The sequence below is a fragment of the Bacillus rossius genome, chromosome 7 (genome assembly GCF_032445375.1).
Source record: "Bacillus rossius redtenbacheri isolate Brsri chromosome 7, Brsri_v3, whole genome shotgun sequence".
NCBI lineage: Eukaryota > Metazoa > Arthropoda > Insecta > Phasmatodea > Bacillidae > Bacillus > Bacillus rossius.
Window position 1 is genome coordinate 68,404,597 of NC_086335.1, and position 12,061 is coordinate 68,416,657.

The 12,061-nt window shown below is 46.1% G+C and overlaps 1 protein-coding gene across 1 annotated transcript in view; it reads right to left on the reverse strand.

Moving 5' to 3' along the window:
- LOC134534616 (homeobox protein Nkx-2.1-like) overlaps positions 1-12,061 on the reverse strand; it is an 80,055-nt gene that overhangs the window by 22,432 nt on the left and 45,562 nt on the right. Inside the window, exon 2 of the mRNA XM_063373100.1 lies at positions 8,467-8,588. Within this exon, the coding sequence (XP_063229170.1) occupies positions 8,467-8,588 (122 nt within the window). The remainder of the gene's footprint in view (positions 1-8,466; positions 8,589-12,061) is intronic.

Consider the following 12,061-nt stretch of genomic DNA (forward strand, 5'->3'; position numbering starts at 1 on the left):
TAATTAAAGTTTTAGTTACAAGCCAAGATAATGTAACGACAAAAATATTGGCAGTAGAAAGCAGAAGTATCGAAAACAAAATTGATTTAAGAGGTGGTTCATAAGTGTGTCTCTCGTGATTACTGATTAGAGAAGGTGCGGTGCGCACGGGGATGACGTCACCAGGAGAGGGCGGGACCTGCACGCCCCCGACACCTTCGAGCAGGAGGAGGGGGGCAGGGGGCGGGGGAGGGGGAGCCCCGTGGCGCATGCGCACTGCGCCAGCGGCGTCGCGCGTCGCCTGTGCGGGCGCCATCTTGCGCGCGATCCCACCATCACACGGCGCACCGACCACACTCCTGCGCACCCATTCATTGGCTGTCGCTCGCCGGAGACACCTCGCGTTCTTCGACTAGAACAATCGATTAGTAGAGACCGGAAAATATATCGTGGGTTCAATGACCTTCAGGATAGACTCCAATATCCTCTACACACTCGGGCAAATGCCACCTGTTCATTGGCTGCTGACTTGTGAGTCGTCTCGACTGGGTGGCCTGTGATTCGACACTTCTATGAGTGAGGGTCTCTAATTGGCCCTCAGTCCTCCAGATTAACAGTGAACCAATGGCAGAAGAAGCACTAAGGTATAATAATTTTAATTTTAGCATAACACGAAATAAATCCGCGAATTTTTCAGGTCTCTATCGATTAGTAGGGGCAGGCATTTTTCGCGAGAAAAAAAATTCCGAACACCTAATAGACTGCAAAAAGGTGTACACACACCAGCGGTTTCTTACTTGTGATTGGCGGCCGTCTGCAATAGAATTCGTTGTCATATTTGACCGAGCCACTCAGGACGCGTTTGCTTGCGCACTGAACTACTGTGATCGGTTATGAAACGATGGACATAAATAGGAAATAAACCACCCAATCACGAAACACAGACGATGCTACAGTGTTTTAACTTTCAACTGGTCTCGGAATCTTTTCGCGAGATATGCATTCCCCTGTCGATTGGTATTGGCTAGAGACCGGAAAAATTCGCGAGTTCATTTCGCGATAGGCTAAAATACAAATCGTTATACCTAGAGTCCCGAAAATTTCGCGGATTCCTCTGGCCTCAGGATAGAATTCAAAGTTATAGGTGTGCTCGACCCATGTCTACTTTCCCATTGGTTGATTTCTTAGCGAGAACATTTTTATCCTTGTTATTTGTGACTACCTGATTCGCTTACTTCTCTCCTAGCTGGACATCATTGGCTCACGGTCGTAGAGGGGCGTGTCCATATAACTGCGGTCCAATCATGAACACAGTGCGACAGTGTGGAGGTTTGCATTCTAGCTTGCGACTAAATGAATCCGCGAAATTTCCGTGTCTCTAGTTACACCTCAGTGCTGCCTCTGCTATTGGCTCTCAACTCACCTGGATGACTCTGGACCAATGAGAAATACTCAACCGAAGCTGTATCGAATCACAGGCTGCTTCGCTGGAACGTCTGACAAGACAGCAGCCAATGAGTGGGTGACATTTGACCGAGTGTACGTAGAACTATGGAGTTCATCCTACAGGTCATTGAACCCGCGAATTTTTCCTGTCCCTAGTATTGGCACGCTTCAGAGCCAATTGGAAAAACACGAAGTTTTAGGTCTTCGCCTTTTCAATGCGTCTTCTTCTTAGCGGAGGTTGGCGGTCCACATAGCCAGCTCTGGACGTGATGTCGCAGCGTGCAGTTTTACCATCTGCAGATACCATTCCTCCTCATCTTCCCAACATACCTTTTTTCTTATACCTTTCCTTAAATTATGAGTTGCAATAGCTGGTATCTCTCGCCTTTCGCAATGTGCCCTATTGATTTGTAGTTGCAGCAGTTCTTTTTGCTTCTTGAACCGATGAAGATCTTCGTCGTTTGAAATTTTAAGCACTAAAGATATGCGTAAGAGACGCTATACAGATACATTTCAAAAACATCCATTCTTCTCTCTAGATTTTGTGCAATGGTCCATCCTTCGCATCTACAGAGAAAAATGGAGAACACGCAACCACGAATCATTCGTATTTTCGGTTGCAGAATAAGATCCGATCTTATAAATATTAAACCGGGAAAATTCGCTGGTTCATTTCACGATAGGCTAGAAGCGAAACGCGTTTACCCTTTTCTGCTTGTTTGATTGGACCGCAGATTATCAGAAGAACTCTGGGCCAATTAGAAACCCTCACCGAAAGAATAATCAATACATAGAGACCGGAAAAATTCGCGGGTTCATAGACCTCTAGGATAAACTCCACAGTACTTAACAAACTCGGGGAAATGACACCTGTTCATTGGCTGCTGATTCGTGAGACGTCTTAACCAATTTTTTTCCATGATTCGGCACTTTCTAGGTTTAGGTTTTCCCATTGGCCCGAAGTTCCCCAGATAACATGTGGGCCAATCGCAGAAGCTGTACGAAGGTATACCTTTTTGGATGTCAGTCTATTGCGAAATGAACACGCGAATTTTTCATGTCTCTAGCTATTCGTGAGCAGACCCCATTTGGACATCTAGAGTGGTTTTTGAAATCGCGTCGGTTCACGTGTAGCTCTGCGCACCGCGTGTGTGCCCGGGTGGGATCCGTAAAAAACTGGTGATCCCGAGGCCTACTCTATGTGCATTAATCAAATGCTAGTGACCTGAATATATGTTTGGGTTATTTACGAAAATATTTATGACAGGCATAAAAATGTCTAGCAAACTCTTAGAGTAGGTCTCTCGTTTAGAAGTCTTTTTTGGTAAGGCCTTTGAATATATATACTGTATAGAAGTCGCGAGTGTATAGGATTTACTCTACGTTTTTCAGAAGCGTTTAATGATCAGCTTGGGAACTTCACCGCTGCAGTGCGCTGCCGTAACGCCCTATATCGTCTTAGGTTGTTATTTACACGTTAGAGCGCAGCACTGTCGCCCGCTGTCATTCCCCCGCACCCCCGCACCTATCATTCACTGCAGCTAAGGTCGTTCAACGGGAGGGGGAAGGGGTGTTTGAAGAGTTCGACACTTGTCCGCTAGGGACCACCACAAGTCGATGCCCTAGAGATGGTGGCGATTGCGGCGGTGAATTAACCAACTACCTCAAAACCGTATTAGAAATTTTAACCTGGGCTGGCGACTTCTATACAGTATATATATTCAAAGGTAAGGCTGAGCAGAGATCGTCACTAAGGAGGTACATTTGACCGGCGCCCGAGGACGCCAGGTGTTGGAGGAGCAGCGGAGCGACCCTCCAGACAGCAGCGCTAACGAGCGGGCTTATCAGCCGAGTGGGTCGCCGCACAATGGCGCGCCGCTCCCTCGCTGTATCGCCGCTAACACTCCGCCACACACGCGCGACCCGCCAGCTTCTGCAAGTCATCGTGACGAGACCTGCTGCCCCACTCCCCTCCCTGGCCAGCAGTGGACTCGTCCCCCGGCAGCAGGGCAGGGCCGTGGAGGGTCCCTGTCCTCTCTCCTTCAGTCACTGCCAGACTGCCAGAACACCGTTGTTATCTGAGAATACAGGGGTGCCCACAAGGGGGGGGGGGGGTGTAAACGACGCAGACTGCGTCATTAAAATTTCAGGGGGGGGGGGGGGGTAAAAGACGAGAAAAATGTATATATTATTTACATAATTATAGCTTCTAATGTGAAAATACGTTTATGGTGCTTTGATAATTGAAAGGGATCTTGTAAATCAAATTGGCAACCCCGCACTTTCCTCAACAAAAGCAGTTTGGCATCTGTCGGTTCAGGATGGAAATATTACCTGATATGACCAAAATTATTATTAGAAAATCAGTTTTAATTAATGCAAAATGTGATAAAATATAATACTAAAAAAGTATAATATTATAAAATCATTGAGTAAATCATTGAGAAAATGGCATAAAAATTTGGGGGGGGGGGGGGGGTGGCGCATCATTAGGTTAGGGGGGGGGGGTGAGTCATAGTGTTTGGGGGGGGGCACCTCTGGAAAATAGTCTGGAATGCAACTATGTCTACGCTTGGATACTTCTTGTCATCGTATCATGGGATATTTGTAGGGACATGCATATTTCGCGAAAAGATTCCGATACCAGTTGAAAGTTAAAACACTGTAGCATCATCTGTGTTTCGTGATGAGGTGGTTCATTTCCTATTTATGTCGATCGTTTCATAACCAATCACAGAAATTCAGTGCTCAAGCGAAACGCGTCCTGAGTGGCTCCGTCAAACATGGCAACGACGTCTCTCGCAGACGGTCGCCAATCACAAGGAAGAAACCGCTGGTGCGGGTACACCTTTTTGCAGCCTATTAGGCGTTCAGATGTTTTCGCGAAAAATGCCTGCCCCTATCAATGCATGCAGGAAAACAATGTGGTGCGGCCTGAGGGACTCTGAGACAGCAGTTAGCAGGTGTCATTGGTTAGTAGCCAATGTGTAGGGACCGGAAAAATTCGCGTTTTCAATGACCTCTAGGATAGACTCCATGATCCTCTATGTACTTGAGCAGATTGCACCTGCTGATTGGCTACTGACTCGTGACACGTGTTAACTGGGAAGCTTGTGATTCGATACTTCTTTTGTCGAACGTTTTTCATTGGTCCAGAGTCCTTCAGATAAACTGTGGCCCAATCACTGAAGCAGCAAGAAAGGCAAATGTATTTGGATTCCAGCCTATCGCGAAATGAACCCGCGAATTTTTCAGGTCTCTACCAATGAGCAGGTGTAATTGCCCACTTGCGTAGAGGATCCCAGAGGTAGGTCTAACTGTAACAGCCACGGTGCCGAGTGACAAGCGTGACGGAACACGGGCGCCTGTGGAGGGACCGAAGCGCCAGTGGCGCCCCGTGCGGCATTGTTGCCAACCTCGCGAGAGCGCGAGTGCGAGATGGTATCGCCCTTTGACCCCGGTGCGTGCGGACACCCCCCTCCCCCTCCCCGACATGCCATCGACCAACCACTGGGCTCGCACTCCCAGGACACGGTTACACCCCGAGTGTCGGGGCATAAGCCTCCAGATGTAGGGACCTTTCATACTCAGCAAGTCGGATATGGCTGGGATCAGAGACCTGAAAAATTCGCGGATTTATTTCTAGGGACCGGAAAAATTCGCGGGTTCAATGTCCTGCAGGATGAACTCAATAGTTCTACTTACACTCGGTCAAATGTCACCCACTCATTGGCTGCTGTCGTGTGAGACGTCCCAGCGTAGCAGCCTGTGATTCGATAAAGCTTTGGTTGGATGTTTCTCATTGGCCCAGCGTCATCCAGGTGAGTTGTGAGCCAATAGCAGAGGTAGCACTGAGGTATAACTATTTGTATTTTAGCCTATCGCGAAATGAATTCGCGGATTTTTCCGGTCTCTATTTATTTCGTGTTATGCAAAAATTCAAATAATCATACTGTAGTGCTGCTTCTGCCATTGGTTCACCGTTAATCTGGAGGACTGAGGGCCAATTAGAGACCCATCACTCATAGAAGTGTCGAATCAAAGGCCCACACAATCGAGACGATTCACAAGTCAGCAGCCAATGTAAAGTTGGCATTTGCCAAGAAGATATTGGGAGTCTATCCTGAAGGACATTGAACCCGCTGGTTTTTTTCCGGTCTCTAGCTATGATGCTACTAGGGAAGTTATGCAAGGCAGGCACGCTTTGGTAATAAACATGCTACGATGAGGGTAACCTGCTATATATATATACAAGTATAAAACTGTAAACAGACTTGTGTTTGTCGGTTTGTTTGTACAAGCAATACTCAAAAAGTTCTGGACCGATTTTGAGGAAATGATTTGTGCATAAAAGCTTATGATTGAACATAAAAACGTGGTCCACCGTCACACTCTATTCCAGGCACTCAACCAGGCCAGGCTCTACCTTCACACTCTACTTCAGGCACTCAATCAGGCAAGGCAACACCGTCACACTCTACTCTAGGCAGTTTAAACTGCCCGTTGCTTGTTGCAACCACACCCGAGTGTTCAGTGTTTACCTTTGGCTCCACGTCTTCTAGGGCTGTCAGACTAACGATTAACCAAGTATCCACTCACCCAGTTCACCCATTCACGGGAATCCTGGTGATGGAATGAAATAATGAATAGGGACTGAAAGAAATTCTAGGGTTCCACGACCTCCAAAATCATCTGCACGTTCACTGGATGCTCACGTGTGCGAACGTATCAACAGGATAGCATTTGATTCTTCAATGTTTTTGGTTGAGCGTTTCTGATTGGTCCGGAGACCTCCAGGCGAACTGTGAGCCAATTGCAGAAGCAGCAAAAAAGGTATGTGTGTTTTGATTGTGGCCTATGGCGGAATGTATCCGCGAATTTGTTTTTGACCTCTGCCAATGACAAACACACATGTAAACACGTGCGGCGCGGAGAGACGAGATATTGAGATGGCCGTAGCAAGTCATACATGGCCCCCACCTGACTACGCACGCGTTCGTGTAGTCTTCAGCTTGGCAACAGAAGGTGAGGTGGATTTTGTCCTGTCTCGCAATTACTAGGGTCTTGAAAAATTCGCGTTTTCAATGACCTCTAGGATAGACTCCACGATCCTATAGGTTCTTGGACAAATAACAGCTACTCATTGGCTTCTTACTGATGACCAGAGACCTACAAAATTCGCGGATTCAATGACCTCCAGGATAGACTCTACTACACTCTACACACTCGGGCAAATGTCACCTGTTCATTGGCTGCTGACTTGTGAGTCGTCTCGACCGAGTGATTCAACACTTCTTTGAGCGAGGGTCTATAATTGGCCCTCATTACTCCAGATTAACAGTGAGCCAATGGCAGAAGCAGCTCTAAGGTATAATTATTTGAATTTTAGCATATTACGAAATGAATCCGCGAATTTTGCAGGTCTCTACTCATGACACTTGTTAACCGGGATGCTCGTGATTCGATACTTCTTTTGTCGAGGGTTTTTCATTGGCTTATAGTCCTTCGGGTAAATTTTGGTCCAATCACTAAAGCAGCGTGAATTTAAACGAGTGTGGATTCTAGCTTATCGCTGAATCAATCCGCGAATTTTTCCAGTCCCTAGCACTCACTCGGCGAAGACACGCACTAGTCTGGTGATGGCACGCACCACGGGGTGACAGTGTCGCGTGGATCATGGCGGCGAGACGTCGAGAGCCAATAACGCGACGCGCTGGGGTCGTTGACGACTGCGCCGTCAAAAGGAGGCTAAAAGAGTCGTCGCGCCGGGCCATCACGAGGCTGGTTTAAGGGCGCCGTTACGCCCCTCCGTCGCCTCGCTGGGCTGGCCGCCTCACTACCTCCAGGGCGATGCGCCAATCACTGGCCGTGACCAATCAGTAGAGACATGCAAAATTCGCGGATTCATTTCGCGGTAGGCTAGCATCAAAACAACTATACCTTCGTACCGCTTCTGCGATTGGCCCACATTTTATCCGGGGAACTGTGAGCCAATGGGAAACACAAAACCAAGAAAGTGTTGAATTACGGACAGCCTAGTTGAGACGTCTCACGCGTCAGTAGCCAATGAACAGGTGTCATTTTCGCGAGTATTTAAAGGACTGTGGAGTCTATCCTAGAGGTCAATGAATCCGCGAATTGTGCAGGTCTCTACCAATCAGGGTCGAGGCCGATCCACGCCCGACCAGGCCAGTAAACCACGCCTAGGTCCCAGGAGCCGCCAGTCCCATTCGTGCTCTTTGCTGAATCCTGCATTTCCACGTAAATGTAGTAGAACGATCTGGGGAAATATTTTGCTCCCAAAAGTATCCATAGATACAGAAGTATTTTACGGCAGTCTAGAATGCAACATTGCCTGCACTTAACGACTCTTTTCTCTGAATGACACAACCTCTTAAGGACAAGAAGCCATTGACAAAACGTCAACACTCAGCAAGCCACTTGACTGTGCATGAGCAGCGCAGCTTGGCTCCAGGATGTATCGGGAGTTTTTCAAGTCTCCAAGACGTAGGTAATTTCTAACCTGGATAGTTTAAATTATGCATTCAGCAATTTTTTATAAGGGATATGTACCCAAAATTTTAAAATTCGGCAAATATGTTTGATTTTTATTAAGTGGTCCTTGTATTCAGGGGGTAAACTTTACTGTTACCGAAGGAAGTGAAAGTGGAAGGTAGACGGTAAAAGGCGCAAGGCGGAAGGCTGAAGGCGGAAGGCGGAAGGCGGATGGCTGAAGGCGGAAAGCGCAAGGCGCAAGGCGGAAGGTGCAAGGCTGAAGGCTGAAGGCGGAAGGCGGAAGGCGCAAGGCGGAAGGCTGAAGGCGGAAGGCGGAAGGCGGAAGGCTGAAGGCGGAAGGCGGAAGGCGGATGGCTGAAGGATGAAGGCGGAAGGCGCAAGGCAGAAGGCAGAAGGCGGAAGGCTGAAGGCGGAAGGCGGATGGCTGAAGGATGAAGGCGGAAGGCGCAAGGCAGAAGGCTGAAGGCGCAAGGCGCAAGGCGCAAGGCTGAAGGCTGAAGGCTGAGGGTCGAGCCAGGCACTCACCGCTGCCGAGGTGCTGCTCAGCCGCCTGCTCCGCCTGGGCCTTGCTCGCCTCGTCCAGGTCCAGGATGTCGCAGATGTGGAAGCCGGAGGAGCGGGCCGGCATCTTCATGCTGTCCAGCAGCCTGCAACACGCCCCACGCGCTCAGCACATCCTGTATAAACTCGCAGCCACACAGCAGTCCACGCTTGTGTCTGCCGAGACACACTTCGCCAGGTGAAGGCCTACCATACGTGAATACAAAATAATGACCTGTAACAGCACATAAACATCAAACAGCAGATTAAAGTCTTCATTATGTTTAGGTATATGAGTAATGTAATTTTGTTAAGAACTGAGCGTAGTATCCTATAGGCCTAGTCTGTACCGGGCATCATCCGAGGATAATTATTAGAGACCTGAAAAATTCGCGGATTCATTCGTGTTATGCTAAAATTCAAATAGTTATACCTTAGTGCTGCTTCTGCCATTGGTTCACTGTTAATCTGGAGGACTGAGGGCCAATTAGAGACCCATCACTCATAGAAGCGTCGAATCACAGGCAACACATTCGAGACGACTTACAAGTCAGCAGCCAATGAACAGTTGGCATTTGCCCGAGTGTGTAGAGGATATTGGAGTCTATCCTGAAGGTCATTGAACCCGCGAATTTTTCCGGGCTCTAATAATTATACACAAGAAACTGAGCTGTGCTGAAAACTATATAATTAGATATGTCTGTCTTTTATAAGAATTTTGAGGTTATTTGACGTAATATTTATCACAGTCAAACCTCGTAATTTATCCTCATTCATCGTGGCATCGATAACGATGACACTCGCTGACGTATAAAATTGGATTAGCGTGAGGATATAACGGAATACAGGTTAAGCGAACAACTTATAATCCGTGAGTGCATCTTATCAAAAGGCTCAATCATACAATGGAGATAGTAATCCAAAAATGATACTGATTGGCAGCACTTAAAAAACTATTGTGCCGTAATATTAATTCGAACTTTAAGTTGTGACTTGAAGTTGGCAACAGTGCTACAGCCCCCCCCCCCCCCCCCCACCAATCTTGAGGGGTGTGGAGGGAAACTGACTCAAGAAAGTGGCAGGACTCAAACCCACGACTTCCAGTTATCGCGACATGTCAAACACGCACAGGGCTTGCCAATATATACTTATATAAATAAAAAATGTAAATGTTCGCTCGTTCAAAATCTCAAATCTCCGAAATTTCTTCGCCGGTTGCTTCGGAATTTTCTCACAAAGTTGCATTTGAATACCAGCGTGTTTTTATATACCTATGTCGCACCTGTGACAGGTAAAAAAGAGAGATAAAAATGTAGACAAGTAAAAACACCGATTTATAATATTTCCATTCCTATAGAGTAGCATATATAGATATATGTATGTCTATGGATATAGGTATATAAAAGAGAGATAGATATAGAGGGAAGTATAGATAAAGAGATAGAGAGAGTTAAAGAAAAATAGAGCTAGGTATAGGCCTATATACCTACATAGTGAGACAGAGAATTAAGAGATAGAGAGATGCTTTGTATATATGTACCTACTTCAAACAAATTACAACAAAAAACTGATTGAGGCATTGCAACGCATGCCCGGCCTTAGCAAATATACTATCATAATAAATATGACGAAATTAATAAAATAATACACAGCGGGGTTTGTTGGTTTTCAATTATTTTTCAAGTATTTAAGAATCCTAACCTCTTTTTATATTTATTAGAAATTTGATTAAAATAAATTAATAAACATAAGTACATTAATAAAAATATTACTCACTTTAAAATAACTGCCCACGATATAAATAATTATTGATAAATCAATAATGATTAACTAAGAAAAAAAAGTTACTCACTGTTGAAATACTCACACCATAAAGAAAAACTGTGCGTGTTACTGTTTCTTCAAACAATTCTGCCATTCAGAACAAGCCGAATCTCTGATAGAAATATGAAAACTGCCCTGAATAAGTTCCCAGTATTAACTGAGTACATTAATAAGCATAATAAAACAAAATATAGTCAAATTATTGAGTATCCTATTATCTATTCCGCGGTTTTAAAAATAATAATAACTAGGGACTGGAATAATGCGCGGTTTCAAAAACCTCTAGGGTAGGCTGCACGATCCTGCACGCTCTCGGGGAAATCACACCTGCTCATTGGCCACTAATTAACACCTGTTAACTGGGATGCTTGTGATTCAATACTTATTTTGCTGAGGGTTTTTCATTGGTTCAGAGTCATAAAGGTAAAATGTGGTCCAATCACTAAAGCAGCATGAAGGTGGAGGAGTTGGGATTCCAGTCAATCTCAAAATTAATCCGCGAATTTTTTTTTCCCATCTCTGCAAATAAAGAAAATTAATTACAAAATAGAATAGGCAAACGTTTGTCCTATCGAAACTTAACCTTTAGGCATACGAACAGGTGACTGATAGGTAGGGACCGGAAAAATTCGCGGGTTCAATGACCTGCAGGATGAACTCCATAGTTCTACGTACACTCGGTCAAATGCCACCCACTCATTGGCTGCTGTATTGTGAGACGTCCCAACGTATAGCAGCCTGTGATTCGATAAAGCTTTGGTTGGGTGTTTCTCATCGGCCCAGTCATCCAGGTGAGTTGTGAGCCAATAGCAGAGGCAGCACTGAGGTATAACTATTTGTATATTAGCCTATCGCGAAATGAACTCGCGAATTTTTTCCGGTCTCTACTGATAGGTGATAGCCGTGTAGTCTACCCACACCTGAATTTAGCTTACACACACGTCGCTGAAGACACAGAATTTCCATGTTCGCAACTTAAAAAAAATAATGTGGCCATCTAAGAAAAAGGTTTGGCTAAGCCAAAATTCTACAAAAAACTATATTGTTTTATCAGCGTGCGCTCGCACTATCAGCGCTCTCCAAACACAGCAGTGGCGGGTTCCCCCCCCCCCTCTCTTACTCCTGCGCAATGGAGCCGCGATAAACCTGATAACATTGATGGCCGGGAATCTGCGTGGCCGAGCGCCACTTGAGCGAGTTGCCACAGGCCTCCGCCAGAGGCGCCACTTGTCACCGCACTCAGCGCTGTCCTGGCCTAGGCTGGCGTTCGTGTTTCCGATTAGTAGAGACCGGAAAAATTCGCTGTTTCGATGGCCTTCAGGATAGACTGCACATACCCCTGTACACTCGGGAAAAAAACGAAAAATCATTGGCTGCCGACTTGTGAGTCGTCTCAGCTGGTTTGTCTGTGATTCGATCCTTCTTTGGTTGAGGGTTTATAACTGGTTGAGATTCGTCCATATGTACAGTAAGCCAATAGCGAAATTATCTAAGAGGTATATGTGTTTGAATTCTAGCCTATCACCGAATGAATCCGCGAATTTCGCAGGTCTCTACCAATCAGCTGTAGGCAGAGCCCGGGGGATCTCGCGACAGGATAAACTTAAAATATGTGTGCATCTGAGGTAATTCCGCTATTGGCACACAGCTAATAGGTAGGGGAGTTGCATATTTCGCGAAAAGATTCCGAGACCAGTTGAAAGTTAAAACCACTGTAGCATCGTCTGTGTTTCGTGATTGGGTGGTTTATTTCCTA